Here is a 19974-nt window from a genome sequence, read left to right on the forward strand (position 1 = left end):
TGTTTTGTTTTGCTGGTGGTTTGTCTCCCCTCTCTCCTCCTCCTCTTCCTGCTAAAGGATTAAAGGGAGCATCACTCAGGCAGGACGATAGCGCGGCTATTTGGTGGCGCATGTAAATAAATCAATAGATTCAAAGCAGTTTCGTCACGTATTGAATATGATATCAACATCCATAATGTTCCTCGTCTCATGAAGACAGACTGGCTAGAGGGGAGGGGCAGGTAGTACTGAGGAAAACTCTCCTTTACTCCTAGAGAGACAACGGCACTATACAGAGAGGACACTATTGCCATTCTAGGTCCACGTAATCTACAATTGTTCTCAAGAATTTTCTTCATACTATCGGGATGCTTTGTGTATTTAGGTAGAATATATAAACCTACATCCATGCACTCTAATCCATTATATGATGAAGACTAGACAGTGTTTGAAGTTAAATGGTCACTTTTTAAAATGTTCTTATTTTTTGTCTTTAGTTAGGCAAGTCAATTCTTATTTTCAATGACGGCCTACCGGGGAACAGTGGGTTAACTGCCTTGTTCAGGGGCAGAACGACAGATTTTTACCTTGTCAGCTCAGGGATTCGAACCAGCAACCTTTCTGGTACTGTCCCAACGCTCTAACCACTAGGCTACCTGCCGCCTCTTAGTTGACCTCATGACTTAAATGTATTGAGGCTTGCCAATGGATAATGATGATGATGATGATGATACTCTTAGCAGTCACTAACTAGGAGATTAGAGAGGGACACTGAGGGATCTCACCCCCCCTCCATCTTGTCATCCCTTCTCTCCCTCCATCCCTCTCTCCATTCTCCCCACTGACGTGAGTTGAACTGCCTCTAGATTTAGATACACTTTTTTGAGGAGGCAATTTTGCTAGCTATTTGACCTTTTCCTTTTTCCCAAGGCCTTCCAGCAGATTAAATTCCTGCTCCATGTTTTCTAACTATGCAATTGGACCGCTGCAAGATTTATTGTCATGTTCGCTCACCAGATAACCATGTACCAGAGAACCATGTAGGCAAGGTTATGTCGCCTACATTAGATGTTAACATTTCTGAAAAATGTCCATGGTTTTCAACATATTTCATGTTTCATTGATTTAATTTGTTGATCACAAAATGGATGTAGCTTTAGACCCACTGTTATGACTTTTATGGTTTCTCCCCTATTTGTCACTAAGGGCTTCTCTCTCCCTCCTGTTTGCACAAGATAGGACCAAGATTGGTGCTGGAGCAAGAATCATTCATACATCCGTTTTGTTTTGAATAATGAGAGCCAGGGCACTTCATTAGCAAGGAGGAAGCAAGAAAAAGAGTAGGAGGTAAAGGAGGAGGGGGTTGTGGGCAAGGTAAGCAGGCGTGTGGCACCTCACTTGACAAGTATACTAATTACTCCTTTTCATCAGAGGAACTGAAGTCATCCCCTGCTGCAGTCTTATGGCCTGACCCAGGAAGAGCTCTGTATGGTAGAGCCACCCCAGCCCAACCCCACGCACACTTTCATGTCAGTGCTATCAGGGAAAATCAGGTGGAAGTAGATCAGTTCTGCCCCAGCAACCCCTTCTGGTGCTCCTCCTGCGCTGTCGATACCACCCAGCACCATCATACACATAGCAGGAGGAACAACGCACTTTTTCTCTCTCGTCTTCTTTTTTTTAAAGCGGGAGGATACATTTAAAAGGAGTAAATTGGAAAATCAAATGAGGGCTTTAGGTAGCCGTGGAGATTTGCCGAGCTGTCCGCCGGTGTCTGGGGTTCATCTATCATGTCCCACAAGTAGTCAATTCCTCCAGTATCTGTAAATGTTTTCAGATATTAGCCAATTTATATGCTCCGAGATTCATCATGGAAAATCAGCTTTAACAGCGCGCATTATCAGGAGCCGTCTCTTTCCTGCTCCGAGACGTTTGATGAACGAGTGTCCTTCCGCAGCTCAATGGCTTGTGCATGGGAACGATGAGGGGGTGGTTGGGTTCGGGTGGGGGGATATGCAGGGCTTGGTCCCCTATGAGGGAAAAAAAAAAGAACTCTGTTTTTTAATTAATAAACAAACTTGCCGAGGAGCTCATCAGTGTCGAGGGCAATAACGACCGCCATCCATTATTGTTTATAACGGTCCTCCCTCAACAAATGTTGCCTTCTAATGAGCTTTTTTTTTTTTTTCATTCGCATAATGACTTTTTCACCCTACTGGAAACAAGGGGGAGAGATGATACAAATTAAATGAGTAAGGAAAGAGAAATCAAGCAAGGTTACTAGTTATGTTCTTGTGGTTACAGTACTGAGCTACCTACCTTGTAGCATTGAGCTTTTTGTTTTGTGCGTTGGAAGCTCTACTAAACGGGATGTTGTGGTGTGTTTCTTTTACGCTAGCTGTTTTCTTTAGCAAACCCCACTGGGAGGTGAAGTGGTTCTTTCTAATGTTCTCCTCCCCACTCCTGCTCCTTAGATGTTTATGATATGATACCTCAGTCAGAATTGATGCCAACATGGGACAATTACAATAAATTCTGTGTATATTTACAAGGTGTAAAGTCATGCTGCAGGCTTTGTTCTCTGCATGTGTGGCTGGAACATTTTGTGTGTGTGTTGTTTGTGATGATCTAGTGTATGTATTTATGTGTGCATGTCTGTGCGTCTCTCTCTTTGTGTATGTGTCTCTTTCTGTGTGGTGGTGCAGCTCACGGCAGCGTGGTGTGCAGTGCTGTGCGAGGCGGGGGTGTCTTTGAATAAATGTATGCTGATATTCGACGGAGGCTGCAGCGATGCGAGGGAGACGGGGATGCTGGGCTGGGCCCTGTTGTTATTTACTGCCGTGTTTGCGCACGGCGCATGGCGGGCGATTCCCGGCCTGCAAATGGCATTAAGGCCGGCCTGTGATGAATGAGCATTAGGGTAAAGTCATTTTAAAGGCAGCCTGATTTATTAGCGGCCTGGTCTTCCATTTTCATCAGGTCATTGCTTGGCTTGAAACTCCACAATGTCAGCTCCAAGGTCACCCTCTTTATGGCTATTTATAACCCTATCTCTCAACAACAACCAAAAGACCACGAAAAGAAACAAACACTTATCATGGTTACTCGAAAAAATTGCGAATGAATAACAAGATGGAGGGAAAGGGAGCATGTTAGCGCATTGCTAAACTGTGTACGTGTTAGTGTCGTATTACTGTATGTGAGAGACTAGAATGTGGTGATGGTCAACCTCCTATTATGAGTGCTAGTAAGAAGAGCTTTAGTGGTGGCTGTTTGCCTTCGGGAACGTTTATTACACATGACTGTTTCGCAGAAGCAGCGTCAAATCTATAAAACTACCATTAGCGGGAGGGGGGATCAATCAAAATGCCATTAAAGTGGAATAAGTTGCCAATATTGCTGATGTGGTTGTGGGTCCTTTGATTTTCCTTCAGATTATTAGGCACAGTCGAGTAGTGACTTTGTTAAGAGAAACGAGTGTTGCTGGCGAGTAATATGTCTCTCGGCTTCATAAAGTTTGCTGCCTCATATTTCCCACTGTATTGATTATCCATTATCATTTGTCATGAGGTGTCCTAACTCGAGGGGAAAATATAACCCTCTTTCTTCATTGCCGGCGCTGCCTGCGCAGGAGCATGGTATGGATCTGCGTGTGAAGGTACCAATCTCTGAGAAAAATGAGCAGAGAAATAAAGCACAGCCCTGAGAGAGAGGGGAGTGCTGACTGGGCTTTGTTCTCCCTCCACTCGTTTCTCTTTCAGCTGGGAAGAGCAGACGAGGGATCATATTTGTTCTTCCTCTGCCGGGGGTGTGCTAGTACACAAGAAGACTAACATCTATGAAGGAAAGAGAGAGAGGAGGAGAAGTGAGGTTCTGAGCGTTTTATGTGTTCTAGCAAAGATCTCGTCATAATGAAGGTTCTGGTTTAATAGAGGCTTATATAGTATGTCAGGTCTTATAAACCACAGTCCTTTTTAAGTCGATTTTATTTCACTGGATGCTGTTCACTCCTCTTCCTCCCCTTTCTATAAACCCCTCAAATTAGCCTTCCTGTCTTCAGCCCTATCTACCTATCTACCTACACATCTCAGGTAGAGATTCCCTAGCTAGCTGTGTTTTTGGACAGGAACCATTCACGTCTGAAATATGAATAGAAACATTCCTGATATTGTCAGTAATGCAGTGAGTCTGTCACGACCATATGTATATATCATTAGAATGGCGCGCCTCAACCATTTCGTCACACAATGATACAATCCATTTAATCCCAATCTTTTAAAAAATGATTTAAGGAATTTTTGCTGTTGCAGTAATAGGGAATCAATCCAACGGCTTGCAGCGCACTGATTTATAATGTTAGTAGAGCTTGAATGGGGATGAGAGAGGCAAAATAGTCATCATTCATAACGTAGATAAACTACATGGGGCTCCTGTGCTCTGGAGTGAAACTTTTATCTATGGAAAATCTCAATAGGCTCCAAGCAGCCAGGCAGGTCGATGGACTAGGCTAGAAATACTGCAGTAACACTGGCAGCAGCAGGGTACATTATGGTAAACCTGACCTTGGTGTTGATATACTCTGTTGATCCTCCACCTTTCTATCTCCTCAGTCACTGTTACATTTCTAAAAGGTTTGTGATATTTGGATTGGGGCATTGTTGGGACTGGGATGACTAACGATAGTTTGTGTGCTGGCTTTCTCTCTGTCCTACTCGCAGCCTCCAAGCAAGTTGTCAACAACATGCTACGGGAGCCATCTTTGATTCCAGACGAGGCTTTAGCCAATCACGTCTACCAGGTATTTGAATTATACTTTTATACTGTAGCAAATAACATAATCTCACACTGTAATTTAATAGTGAATGTGTGTTATTTGTTCTAAATGAATCCGTACTGTATCTACCTCATGTTTAATTTCCTGTAGCAAGTCTTGCGTGTGTGACTAAAAATGCAGAAATATTAAACATGATTCCCAACCCTTTTTAACGGGTGTATTGGCTCCTTCTTCCTTCCCCCTGCCTGGATGCTGTAATATTTCTTCCCCCTCTTTTCAGTGCACAATAAATGACTGCTGTTATGGACCACTGGTAGACTGCATCAAACAGTATCCTTACCCATAAATGTTAAGCCTGAAATTGACGAGGAGCTATTGAAGGGGATGAGATGTGTCTGGCTTCACCTGACATAAAAGTTCTGCTTCAGAGGGGAAGTGTTTCATCCTGACTCCCCACCTTCCCCGTTGCAGGGGTGGAGGAGAGGAGGAGGCGGCTGATGTAAATGCATCTCTCTTGTTCACAGAGTGAATCAGGCCCAATGTTCTATGCCACAGGAAGGAGGTAGGCATGCGTATACAGCCATTTTCTATTTACTTCCTGTGGGTGAAGTGGCTCTTGAAATGTGACAAGTCCAGTAGAACAAATGGACCAGGAAGGGGGATACTGTCAAGTCAAGAAATTAAGCAAAGTTGGAGTTATTTTGGGCCCCTGAAAATAATTGTATGACTTATCAGCAATAGAGTACATTGAATGTGGTTTAGGCAAATATGACTTTCTTCTACTGCCGTTATGCTACATTGACCTTTTCCCTGTTTGCCTGTTCACCTGCCTGCTCAGTAAAGAGAGCAGTCCGAGTTATCAGCACCATGGAGAGTTCTTGGCATGTCACTGCCACATGAAATATAGCCCTCCTAGTTACTACCTCTCTCTCTCTGTCTCTCGGTGTCTCTCTCTCTCTCTCTGTCTTATTCTATCACACTCTTGTTCATTCTCTCTCTTTTTCTCACTTGATCATTGTCTCTCCCTCCCTCCCTATCAGTGCAGCAGTGCAGGCCCAGTGATCAGAGAGTGGGAGATGGGCAGTCATGGGCTGTCAATGCCAGGTCACCACCACCACTACCTCCTCTCTCTTTCCCTCTCCCAGATAGGAAGGCGTGGGTTGGGGCAGCAAGAGGGCGCAATGGGGGGGTCTATTTGAATATTTAGGGGCAAGCAGCTGGGGACTGCTATGTTTGCGTGGGGCAAGGATCTGGGTGCGGTGTGGCGGGGGATTGTTCTCTGTTCAGGGGCGGTCAACCCTGTCCCATCCTGCCCTCTGTCCTCATCCCCCCCTCTTCACCTTCCATTCACCCTCCTCCCTCCAGCGTCAACTCACATTCACTCACTCCACCATGGCCAGTTCATGATAACCGCCCCACTCCTATGTGCTTTTGGAACGGCTCCATGTGGACATCAGAAGATTGGCTCTGCTGCGTGTGTCACTCAGGGCATGCATGTATTAATCGCCAGTGTCTGAGTGATGTGTGTGTGTGTGTGGGGCGGTGTAATGCCTGAAGGAGTTTTAGCATTTTGCCAAAAAAGCTAATTATGCATATATCTGCCCCTTCATGAATGCAGAATGCACAGTTTCCCTTCATTCACAATGGCATTTATTCTAAAGGCACATTTATTGTTTGTTTTTTATTATTTATTTTTTATTAGCAGTACGGTCAAATTGGCACTTGCTCAACATTTTGTTTCCTCAGAAAAGTGAGTTTTTGTAATCTGCAGATTTGTTGTTCAAGTTGAATTTTGAAGGATGGCCATAAAACCCCTGCTCAGATTATGTTGGGTAGGGGCATATGATACGCATATACAGCACATAGCTTAGCATGAGAGCTTAGTAGCTGTCTCATCTGATGTCAGGTTGATGGGTAACTTCAGTCCCTGTACTAACACATACGCACACCCTTACATACTCTTAATTCACGCACACTCTCACGTTGTTGCCACAGCAACCCTTTTAAGGGAGGCTTGCCATTTCCATGGCAACCCACCTCCCAGGGGGAAAAAATAAGTATTTTTTTGCAGTGGAATTTAATTTGATGGATTTGTAGGGAAACTGTTATTCACTCTCGAATGCAGTTGGACTTATCATTAATGAGTGGTAAATGCTGTGCCATTACAATGTGTTTTCAGGCTATGAGTCACAACCAGTATGTGCTAGATTTGATCTAGACTCTCGAGAGACATCAGTGTTTATCCTTTGAAAAGTGAGTAAAAGTGACTGGTGGGTGTATGTCCTTAACCATTCACCCCTAGTGCTATTGGCCAGGAGGCCGAGGTGCTCCTACGTGACAAACTGAAGGAGAGAAACCTGTCCTTCTTAGGTAAGACTACAGCTCTCTCTCACACACCACAACAGTTAGCTAAAGTAATCTGGCCATGCGTTCTGTTTTTTCACAGGAGGAGAGTTAAAAAAGGAAACGTGGACATGATTGATGTAGTGGGTGTTATCTCCCATTGATTTACTAACAACCAGGAGCTGTGTTATCTAATACCCTGTATGTTTAATTCATGCGCTAGCCCAGTATGAATATTTGATGAAATAAGAGCTTCAAAGATACTGACCTAATGTTTGATACTCAGGTTTCCCCACTCAAATGGTTTCATTTAGAACATTTTACAAAATGGTCCGTTTCTGCCCAGATTTATTTTACACATCCTCCTGAATGCGGTGGAGAGACATGAAGTAGTATCTGTTCCTTTAATATTAATGCTGTTTAAGTGTTCATCTTCAGTGTTGTAGTCTCATGAATAGATTATTCTAGGAAAGTGTTTTGCTTATACAACACAACTCACATAGCTGAATTCATGTTGAGTAACATGTTTCTGAGTCCGGACGAAATACTCATGTAATGCAAGTAACCAAACAAATGCCCTGGTTTTAATGTTGTAATAGCTATCAAGCTCAGTCCGTATTTAGCCATAATCACACGGTTGACCATAACAATTGGTAATTTCCCCTCAAGCAACGCTTTTCAAATGTGTTTTCTACTTTATTGTGGCCTTCCCTCCCATCCACTATTGTCTTGTCCAGAGAGTCTAGGTTAGTGAGTGTCCAGGTGTGAAATTGTTAGAGGGAAATTTCCCCCATCCACTCCCCTCGGTCAGATGAGTGATGAAGGGGGAAAAAGTAATTCCCTCTGTCATTAAGACGATATCATTTATTTGGGCCTGGAGTGTTGACCTTCCTCCAGGCCTGCGTGGATGACTGTTCTAAAACTGTCACGAGTTTAGGGGCCTCAGCATGGCGTTAGGGGCCACAGAGGCAGTTCTGCCTCACGACACCTAGCCTGATAAATGGATTGGAAATAAGCTCCCCTACAGTAGGGACGGGCCATTCATTTTAATCAAAGGTGATGTAAAAAGGGGATTGGCGCTGCATGACAATGTCAACAGCCCTGTAGGTGTTAGGAGAGAGACCACACCGCCCCTCCACCACCACTATGGGCCTCTGGCAGTAGGCTGCCTGCCACAGACCTTCGCCTCTCCTCTCTCAACCCTCCACCTCGACACCACTCTCCGCTCTGTCCCCCTTTCTGGCCCATTAGTCGAGCTTGGCTGGTGACGAAGAGGCAGGCCCCCGGAATTGAATGACCTGGTCAGACTGAGTTTTAAATCAGGTGTTGGGCAGATAATAGGCGAAGCGCGCCAGGAGTCAAGGACAATGGCTGCGGCCCGTGCAGGAAGGGGTCAGGCTCACAGCGGCTATAATGCCAAGTCTCTGTCCCTTTCTTTATGCTTTATGACGCTCCACCATCCCATCTACTGCTGCTGCTAGTGGAGCTGTGGAGAGTGGAGTAACTACCAGGCTTTATACATTTTGTGCAGTGGCAGTACAAGTGTCAGATGTAGCTAATGGTTTCCCTGTTTTCTGCTGTCCTCGGCTGTGTCTTGGTGCTTTTCCAACACTGAGCTTTTGTTATCAGTGTGCTGCGGTGGTAAAGAAAGGCATCTTGGGTAAAATATGCTGGTTGGTGTGAAAGACCTACTGGATTTGTGAAAGGTCAATCTAGGGAAGATAGAAACCAAGCCAATGCTTTTGAGTGGATACAACATTATGAATGTTGCACTGTATCACTGCATGCTGTCACCAAATAAGTGTCAGCTTTTCTTTAGGTCTTTCAGGACTATAATATGGGGAAATGTCAAAATGCTAAAATTACTGTGATTTCTGCAGATGAAAACCAACTGCGAACCAAAGGTTATGACAAGACGCCTGACATTATTCTGGAGGTGCCAATCGGTACGTATTTATTTACACGATAAATGTCAGCGGTTTTATTTCATTTTCACTTGTAACTGCTATGGTCAGTTAGCTAAAATAGCTAGCCTTTACAGCTCTTTTGGATATGATTACAAGTGTCAAGCCTTTGTAATAACAATACACATTCCCCTTCCATTCTAGTTGATGTCACTGAAAAGCTTCAAGGTCTATTTAGCAAGAAAATGTCACATGTCCCCCTCCAAATGCTAGTTCTATGGCTTGCTTGATTATACTGGCTGACTATAGCTGCATATAATATGATTCTAGTTTAAACAATTCACTTGTTTTTTTTATTATAGTGGGTGGATAGGAATTCTAAAGGACTGTTCTCATTTGGAAAACATCTTAGGCCTGAATGTAAATGCAGGGTTAGACCAGGGTAAATGAACAGATCTATCACCTTTCTGTTTTCTTGGTTCAGCTGTGGAAGGCCATATTGTCCACTGGATTGAGAGCAAGGCCTCGTTTGGGGACGACCACAGCCATCGGACCTACCTGAACGAGCAGTTCTGGAGCTACTGGAACAGGTACGTCTTCTCGTTGATTTCCACACTGCATGGCAAAACCACCCAGACCTGCAGTATACTACGCTTGCAGTACACTTTCTAACATCTCCCAATCAAACCCCTTATCACATCATTAGCCGCTCCCACCTTTTCTTTGTCTGTTGAAGGTAGGTCACGCGTAGGTCATATAGCTGTGTGTAAAACAACTTCCTTCAAATGCAGGTCATATCCATTCCAAACATCCCCACCGTGTAACATTACCCACTTCCTCCCGAAGAGGGTCACTGCATGGACGTACGTGTAGTAGGACTAAATTACAACACGACTCACTTCCATTATCAAATCTCTCTGGTGCTAGATTGTTTTCCAGACTACACAACACATTGTTTTAAGGGAAACGCGGTGAAACGGAAGGGTGATTAATCCCTTCGATTCTGTTGTCATGAGAACCCCTGGACAGGAACGAGGGAGGGGGGGCTGGAGAGTCCCACCCCGGGGGAGGAACGGAGGCGTGCTGCCGGCCTCGTGTAGAGGCCCATGCATACAACACAGGACCTCTTGTCATTGTCTCCGAGTAGTACTCACACTCCAGGCATCTGCCAGGGAGTCTCAGAGAGGGAAGCCAGGCCCACGACGTCTCCCTTGAGGAGTTAACAAAGTTTTGTTTTAAAACAAACTTTAGCGACAGTGGAGGGGAAGTGAGGAATGAGGGGTTGTAAACAGCTGTTTGTGAATTCTGCTTTCTCAGAAGATAAGTATATATTTTTTATTCTGTACAGCAAATGTACAAATAGTGCTCAAGCAGAAATCCGTAGTCCTTGGGTTGTACTGGTGAAATGATCTATGATGTGTACCAGAGCATCATTCACACCGTTGTGGCTCAAATAAACCCATATCGTCCCTCTGAGCACCCAGACCGCCCGCCTGCCTGGCCAGTAGGGCTTCTCTTACTCACTCACCGTGTGGACGGCTTCCATAGTGCCAGGCGCCATGGAGACCTCACCTTACAGGTTTAGTAACCAAGTGACCGACACAACAACCCAAGTGTGTTTTGTGTCAGGGCATGGCGGAATAGAATTGAGAGGCGAAAGCGCTCGCGCGTGGCCTATCCCTCCTTGCCTCAACCATGGCTTCCAAATGCACCGAGCCTGAAAGGTCACACCCAGCGCTCCTACCCCCCCCCTCACAACTTGGCCACTACAGCCCCAACCCTGGCCCCACTCAGCTGTGACGGCCCGCTGACACACAGTGATATGACGGCCAGTGCCGGAAGGTTCCAGCCACCCCATGCTGTGTCCAGAGACCAGGCAGAGCCAGGCTGTGTGAAGAGGCTGCAGCAGAGAGAACAGCCTTAGTTTGTTTGGTTAACTGATAGTTGTCACTTTGTCTAAAAGGTCATAATGGCGAAGTAATATGATTTAATCCGTTTTCCAGCAGTGCGATAATGACAGTTCTAATTGACAGCAATTCGTCAGTCTCGTATGTCACAAATATAATTACTTGGATTCTTTTGATGATATTACAGATATTTATATTAAAAGGTAAATTAGGAAACTGAGATGGAATAGTTTTACAGCAGGAGAGCGTTAAGCATGTTTATAGACAAATGACTTCCTGATTGACTTAACAGATGCCATCTAACAAAACATCTGCCTTCCAGGGAGGATGATTCAACAATATACTGAGCAGTGAAATGAAAGCGACTAGCAGGATGCCAAGGTCATAATCAACAATGTGTTTTATTTTCTCAGTCTAATATAGTTTTATTTGGAAATGGCATGCTTCCCAAAGGCAGGGGGATAGAAATGTTCTGAGCTCTGTGGCATTTGATAATGTTGGCGACCCCAAGAACCCAATGTCACTGGAGTGTGACACTCGAAGGACCATCTTTGATGGCTGCCATTTTTAGTGGGCCTCATTAAAGCCCCTTTAAGAAAGTTGTTGACCAGGAAAAAAGTTTGGCCCGGGTTCCAGAACATTCCTAGACCATGAGGGGATGAATGGCGTTTTAATGAGAAAACACTTGAATGAAAACTGTCTCAGTCAATCAAATCTGACATGATATACGAGTCAAAGTTTGAGAGACTGGTCTTTTATTCCTATTAGGTCCTATGATTAGTACCACAGGCAGCACGACACGGCAGCAGTAACAGCAGACGACTGAGACTTTGACTCTGTGCCCAGCCCAAGTACATGTAGTCTAGTCTGTTATATTGAGAGGACAATAGCACTTATCCATCTTTTTTTATTTATTTTTTATTTAACCTTTATTACAATGACGGCCTACCCCGGGCCAAACCCTAACGACGCTGGGCCAATTGTGCGTCGCCCTGTGGGACTCCCAATCACGGCCGGTTGTGATACGTCTACCTGCTTTAACAGAAGCTCTTGGTATTAAACTAGAGTTATGGAATACAAACGGATAAACTGATTGGAAGATGGCATCTCTAAGCCTAAGAACCTAAGATATCTGTCCATTCCTGTCTTCATTGGTATTCAGTGCAGTGGCCTTGTCGGGGTGCGTTAAGGAACTGACAGTGTAGATCGCATCATGTCAGCCAACAGCCTGGTCAGATAAACGCTGCCGTGTCAAAAAAATGTCAGTTTCTTCAGACCCCACCTTTCCCAGCACCCTTGTAATTTTTAATTGACATTTACTGCTGACATTTTGAATGCGTTCCCTCGTGTTGTTAGGCCTGCATGGCAGAGTCTGAGAGGCATGAGCTGCCCCTGCACTTAGTGTGTGTGTGTCGAAGGGAGGAAGGCAATGAATTTTGGGTCACTGCATTGTTTGCAGTCACAACCATGTCAAGCCAGAGAGCGAGAGAGCGAACAAGAGAAGGGGAGCGAGGGAGGGAGAGAGAATGATGGGGTGACATCATCCTCCCTTCTCTTCTCATTAACGGTATCATTTCATGTGACGGGTCCTAGAGGGCTGAGGGCCTTTGTGTTTGTCCATTCCTTCATTCACCCATTCTTCAAAGACAGGTTCCAGTGGAGGCAGTCCCAGCCCTTTGGTTTCCCTTCTACATGACCTTGTAATACCACCGCCACATTGTGGAATGACTTCACTACTCCTGACTGACGTTTCCAGTGATTTGCTTATTTTTTCATGTATTTCCCTCCCTGCCTTTTAACCGAACTTCAGCACACAGGGCTCGCTTTAATTGTTCTTTGTTTGCCCTCCAGCCTTAAAAAGTGAGCAACGGCTGTGTATTTCCTCGAAACGAAAACACAACATAACTAATTTTCCCTCCAAAGCCCTCACCAACAGCATTCATCATCCAAACAATAGTGTTGCCAACACACTAACCTCATAATAAACCCCTCTTCAGCGGAGTGAAGGGTAATGACGCTGAGCCTCGCTATGAGGCTCCGCGAGACGAACGAAGGAAGAAACTGCCTGCGAATAAAAAAAGCACTAGCGTGTTCAGGCCCAGTGCCTGGATGAGATGGCACGGCATCGTCACGGCAGCCATTGGTCTCCTCTACCCATCAATCTTTTGCTACTGGCGTTCCAGACTCCGAGCCAGGCAGAGAGAGACAGAGGCAGCCTACTGAATGGGCAAGTAATTGAGTTATCAATCTCCCCCAACTATCAGAGTTGCATAAAAATTATTCACCTGCCATTGAATATTACACAAATAATGAGCCTCCTGTGTGTTTTAGGAGAAGTGGGTAAGGTTTCCCAAGGAACTGCCCCCGTCGTTCCTCGATGATAATGTAAATCAATTGTTGGCAAAGGTATTCTAATAAATGCTGGGTGGTGGGGATGTCTCTGTTGTGTAGTCAATGTGTTTGTTCTAGACGTATAGTCATTTATTATGCAGACGTTGGTTGGCAATTAGCCTTTGTTTGTGTATCTGAATGTGCTCTGGCGGTTTGTCATGATTTACAATGCTGTATGATACGGGTTGTAATGGTTTTGTTTGACTCATTGATTTAGGCTTGTGCCATCTTGTTGGGTCTCTTCTGAATGAATGATGTGTGTATCGTGTCTTTGAGAGGGGACATGGGACTGGGCTGAGTGGTGAATGTCCGTCTGGGATGCCAGAGTCTCTCCTCTGATCTGGCCATTGGTGTTACTTAAAAGCAGCATTTCTGACAGGGGGGATACAAAGTGCTGATACACGTTCTCTCTCCATCTATCTGATGCTTGATGTTCAATTATTCTTTAGGCCTGTCTGTTTAATGACCACAATGAAATCATGATCGCCAAGTTCACATTTTTCAATAATTTCCCAGACACTCAAGTAAATCATAATGTAGCCTTGGTTTTACCAACACATCTCACTTTATCTCTAAATGATAATGCATCGGCTAAACAAACCCCCAAAATCTCATTTTCCACAACAAAAGCCTTTTTCAGTCATTGTGATATGATATTGGTACAGATTAAAAGGGCAAGTGTAGAACTAAATAATTAGATTCTGGCTTCATCCCCCCCCCCACCACCCCTCCACCACCACCACCACACCATACAGGACGATGAACGGCCTTTGTGGAAATGAGCGTGATCGCCGGCCCACTCTCTCGCTTCTACCCAAAGTTAATCAGCTGTGCAGTTCGTAAACTGCAAATGTGTCAGAGTTGAAAATGTTATCGCTCCTAATGGAGGCTTGAAAAGGTTACATCTGATAAAAAGCTGTCAGACTTCCACAAAAAATGATTTATGGCATTATAATGGGACAATATGGCTCATTTCTCCCTCATATGAAACAGGGGTTAAGACTTTTGGGTTTGCCATATACATCATCACGTTGACCACTTGCATGTTGTTGACGTAGATGAAACGCACTCTCTCCCAGTAATATTTTCTTCCACCCTCTTTGTTCTAATGATGTGATACTGTTTCATATTATGATATTGTTATTGCCATAACATGTCTACAGATTACGCATAGTTTCCACATTTTCAAAGCACATGTCAATGCTCATTCTTAAAGATCCACTATGCAGAAATGTCTCCACCGTTTCCTGGTTGCTAAAATTCTAATAGTTCACCTAATTTAAATTGATTTGACAAAACAAGCAAGTATAGTGTAGAGAATCATTGTATCATCTAAACCACTGAGAAATATATTTTCCATCACCACAAATATAGTATTTTCAGCTGTTTTGAAGCTGGTGTACAAAACCGAAAGTAAAAAATGAAACTTAAAAATGGAAAGCATAGAAATAGCACACACAGAACAGACCTACTGCTTCTTAGATTTGCTTTCACTGTGAATGACAGATCTTTCGCCCATAAATGAACAGAATGTGGTAAATCTGCTCCGTGACACCTTGACTATATATTTTATATTAGTTGACACAGCTGCAATCGGACATCTTGATTAACTTCAGAACTTTTTCCAATTATTTCAAACACAACTGTGTGCTACCGTTTTTACAGCAGACATTGCATGGTAATTCTGTTATAGTCTTAGCATGGTCAATCTGATAGCGCTGACATCAAATTAAAATTTTAATGTAAGATATTGCTATAATGTATTCATTTTTAATGGATATGTCCATCATTTTGTGGTACATCCTCAAGCAGCAAGGCCAGGAATGTCTAATTAATAAATTGTAATGACTTGCTCTCTTGTGGACAAGCCTTGTTGCGTTCAGTTGATTATGTATTTGTCTCTATAGGAAAGTGTTATGGTTGGACACTGAATTAGATACAGTATAAGGTATGTTTGGTTTGGAGAGTATCCTTTGTGCATTTCTGTGTACAATACACAGTGTACCGTGTGAGTGTGTACATGTGTGTAATGCTGTGTATGGTGCACGATGTTGTGTGTGTGTGTGTGTGTGTGTGTGTAGGCAGTTTATGGGTAAATGGGAGTGTGCTTTTTGCCCAGTGGCAGAAGCAAAGCGGGGCCATCATAGAGCCAGAGCAGATAGAGGTTGTCACCTGAGTGGGGGCCACAGCAGCCAGCGCTGATCCGATGAGGCCAGACATTACAGGGCCGTCCTCAGGAACAGGGCCCCGTGCCTCTGGGGTGACAGTGTGACAGGGACAAGACCTGTGTCGTGCCACACCGCACCTCGCCTCCTCACCTCGCCACGAGAAACATGTGCAAAGAGAACAATAGGCATCGTTGGGCCATTCCAAGACTGCGATAGTGATGTTGATTCACAGTGTAGTGGTTCCTTTCTGACAAGGACTCCTGTAATTTTCACCGACGATAGTCCTACGTTAAGAGGACATACTGAAGTGATTTGTGTTACTTCTTTAAGGACAATGTTTTATACAAAGTCCAGGTGTGGATGAGTTAATTTGACCCATTCACTGTGAAAGTGTTGACATCAGCTTTTCTGGGGAGAAGTGTCCGTAGTCCTCCCGACATCGTCTTATCCTCCCATTCATAATGTTGTGGATACCCCATGTGGAGTTGGAACGTGCTCCATTTTATTGTTTCCTTTGTTACAACATCCTCTTGGAGAATATACCACAGCTAGAAAAACAAGTCCACAATGGAGGTCCCCCGGGGCTTCCAGAGAGAGTGTCTTTCGGGCCACAGCTGTAACACATCACACCGAGCTGGAAAGCTACATCGACTCCTGTATAACACGAGCAACTCCGAAATACTAATGGCAAATGACAAGTAGGCTTGATGCTTTAAGGATTTCATGCTTTTAAGGATGCACATTTGGGTGCATTGTTTAAGGCGTCTGGGGTGTAATCCTCAACACTTCAGGTCTCCAGCAGCCTCGGGATTTAACCGCTCGGCATTAAGCCTCCATGTCACCTATTTATTTGACTGGGTTTGTCTCTGGCTGCCTGCACATTATCCAAATTTGTCGTTTAACGTTGAGGGCGGCTGCGAGTGGCTTTGACACGGCGGGCGGTGTGTAGAAATGAGGAGCGGGACACAAAGAGGCACCCCAGCGTTAGGGGGATATCCCCAGCCTTGCCGTGTGACAGTTAGTTTAAGACGGAAAAGAAAGCCTTCAGTAAATGGAAGAGGCAACATGAGCAACGAGCCTCATGCCTCACCAACAGATTTCTGTTTGGCTGCGGAGCTTCTCTCTCTCTCTGAAAATGAACAAAACATTTTTTTTGTCAGCCTTCAAGATTTATGTCATCAAGACTTGTAGAGCCACGTGTGTTATTTAACAAACAAAAAAAGTGTATATATTTTTTTTTTCTTCTATGGTTGACCTTCCGGGTTTCATTTCAGGCAGAAGTCAGCAGCATTTGTCATCCCTGTGAGATCCTGTCTAGGGCGCGCAGCACAGAGAGGAGTGGGCCTGGATTAGAATGGCTTTTTGTAAAACCCAATTATACAGGAGAATTCTGATGGCTGGAATGGTTTTGAGCAGACGCGGGCCCCTGACCCCCCAAAGACATTGGGGCCCGGTCGTGTTAGAACCGACGTGACGGGAGACGTGCACTGTTATTTTCCTGACACAAAGATTGCCTTGTGAAAAATGGTGTGTGCACGCCGAGCAGAACGACCACTCAATCCACTGTATATCACACCACACACACATTGCACACGTTGCTGTCGGAAATGTCTGCATGTATAGAAAGCTACAAAGAGATGGCTGAAGATAGTAGGATAATTATGGGTGTGTGGGCTGGGTGTTGTCATATGAAGGCTGTGCTATTCTAGCATGCTGACTCAAGCCATTGTAGGGAATGGCAAGGGTGGCTTGAATACATTTTTATATACACACATATACTGTTAGGAGAGGGTTGTTATAATGTAATGTATTTCTAAGGGCCCTCAGATAAAACCCCTATAAGTGTTTTATTTTATGTAGCTCCACAGTGGGCTTTAATAGCAGCCCAAAGTCAGAAACTTTGAAACGGCTTAATTGTGGGGCTAAGGGTGCAGAGGAGGGCAGAAAAGGCCCATAAGTCATCAGCTATATCCCTCTATTGTACACAGAGGGCTAAGGAGAGCACTGGACCATGAGCCTCATGGCTGTCAAGAGGAAATGAAGGAGGCGGAAAGAAGGGGATCCATACCCTGCCTGCTCCACGTTCTCTGCCACGGCATGGCTTTACAGCTAAAATGTGCCCAATTGAACAGAAACAATCTGGGCTTTTGTTTTTCTATCTAGAAACATTCCCGTGACATTTGAGGAATTGCATTAGGTGTAGAGGGAGAGGTGTTCCCCCTTCTCTTTCTCTCTCTCCGGTTGAAATGGAGAGAAGAGGAATGCATATTTTAGTTCTGGTTGTGCTAGCTTCAAGACATTTCAAGTGTTTAACATCTTTTTGGGGAGGATTACTTTTCCCCCTGGTATTTTTGATATTCATAGCCACTTGCATGTAAGTCTGATTTTACAGTATAAAGTGGTGATGGTTAAGTTCATAATTTTCACATAATTTGTTGATATATTCATCTTTGGTCTTATATTTATATATTAATCTGATAAGGACAGACTATTAAATGCAAGTATTTACAGTAGTTTGAGTCCCCAAAAAATGCATGTGTTGAATAAATGTGATAATCTAGAGAACAGATGTTTTTCCTTTTTTGTTGTTTTAAAATAGCAACTCTAACACAGTTGTCACTCATGGTCTTCCTAGACCCATCACTCATAGTGTGGTGTGGTGCTGTGAGCTGGTGATTAGTTCTTTATAGATAACCCACATAACTGCTTCCTCTTTCTAGACCCACTGTACCTTGCTCAACCCTGTACTTTTTCTGCTGTGTATTTCCCGTCACCCCTCTCTGGGTTTTCTGGGCACCCGTGCCGTACGTTTTCCCAGTTCCACATCTTGATGTTGTAATCAAGGACCAGATAAATTAAGCTGTAGACAGTTTTTTCCTAATCTGGAACAAATTTAGTACAAAGTGGAACAATGTCGTACGTACCACTCTGCCGTGTGCGCCCACACACTACAGTGTGTAATAATTCAGCTTGTGATGTTTTCCTACATCTCTTTTCTGTTACAGTGACCTCTGTGTGTACTGACCTCAGAGAGTCACACACATGAAGGTCCTTGGCTGATTTGTACCTGAAAAGAGTCTTTTGAGACTCAAAGGGCGAGTCGGGGTCAACCAAAAGGTATTTTTTTAGTGTTTTTTTTTACGGAACCTATGGTTGCCGAGAGGTCTTCTTGAATAAATCCCAATTAGCGAAGCCTCTCTGACTAATAGGAGGGTTATAAACAAAACTCTGAGAAAATAAATGTCACCAAACACCAGTCGCTCCTCATTTCCAACCTAATCAACAATGTCAGGAGAATAAATGTATTTCAGATTTTTGCAATAATTTTTTAACAGTTCATGTTATATTGTCTCCATTGTTCAGTATCCTTTAATCAGAATAGTGTTCAAATGTAAAGCTTTTCAAAAAATGAGTCCATATACAGTTAAGATGAGCAGTTTTTCATTATTTTGCCTCCTTTACCTACCGTAGGCTCTTTTAGCTTTTCTGCACTTGAGTAATACATCTAAACGGTAACCCTGACATTGTTTGATGGATGTACCATAACGCAATATATTCAGAAACTGATAAAAAGCGGTTGTGTTATATTACTGTATTATTTCTTAAAAGTGATATTAACAGGGCTTTCAGATAAATACATAAACCCGTGTAATACACGTTAGTACTTGTCTTTATTTCTACGCTGGCTTGACGTTTTCCCCCCGACCCTGCTCCCAGCACTCTCCTCTCCCGTCTCTGGTTTGAGTTTCACATCTCTCGCGGGCCTGATTGCCTGATAGTTTTAACATCCCTGCCCTCATAGCCATCGGTGGGAGTGGCGTGTAATCAAAGACACATGAGGAGCTAGCGTCCAAGCTTTGACATTCTGATTTCACTCATCAATTCTGGAGGGCTAATGTACAATATCTATCAGGTCAACAGATTAGCCTCTCCGAAGCCTCGCACATTATATAAACGATTAGGTGAAAGGCAGTCGGGCACTAATCTAAATCTCCTATGATAAATGGGTCCCTCCAACCAGAAGTCCTTGACTGCAGATATGTCCTGGTAATGTTCTTTATTTTTTGTGGGCCATAAATGAGGCCCAGAGTGCAGACCTTTGTGGCCGGGGCTTGAAAGGGTTAACAGAATGGTATGATCCACTGTAATGTTTCATCAGATGCGGGAGGTTGAAACGGACAAGGCAGATATCCCATCCTCTCCTTTGGACCGATGCCGAGAACAGAGGCAGACATTTTTTTTTTTTTTACACAAGTGAAACACAAACGCTGTCCGAGTTTGGGGCTTTGAGCCACTCCCTTTGAATGGCGGCTGCGGAGACGTCAAAGAAATCCATTTCTCATTTTGAGGGATATCTCTATCAGCTGGCGTGTAGGCTGCGAATCTTGGTCCATGTTAAACCCAGGGTCTGTCTCTTCAATGACGGCTGTATGTTTTAAGGTGACCAGTCTTATTTTTATTATGGCCGTCTGTGTGTCAGGGAGGTTAGAAATGAGGGGGCAGAATAG

At 44.1% G+C, this 19974-nt stretch overlaps 1 protein-coding gene across 1 annotated transcript in view; it reads left to right on the top strand.

The window, feature by feature from the left end:
* The window catches only part of cdin1 (CDAN1 interacting nuclease 1), a 71325-nt gene that overhangs the window by 22839 nt on the left and 28512 nt on the right, over positions 1-19974 (top strand). Inside the window, exons 6-10 of the mRNA XM_039008993.1 lie at positions 4698-4777; positions 5034-5083; positions 7056-7123; positions 8977-9042; positions 9485-9590. Coding sequence (XP_038864921.1) covers positions 4698-4777; positions 5034-5083; positions 7056-7123; positions 8977-9042; positions 9485-9590 — 370 coding nt within the window. The remainder of the gene's footprint in view (positions 1-4697; positions 4778-5033; positions 5084-7055; positions 7124-8976; positions 9043-9484; positions 9591-19974) is intronic.

Source organism: Salvelinus namaycush, chromosome 15, assembly GCF_016432855.1.
Source record: "Salvelinus namaycush isolate Seneca chromosome 15, SaNama_1.0, whole genome shotgun sequence".
Taxonomy (NCBI): domain Eukaryota; kingdom Metazoa; phylum Chordata; class Actinopteri; order Salmoniformes; family Salmonidae; genus Salvelinus; species Salvelinus namaycush.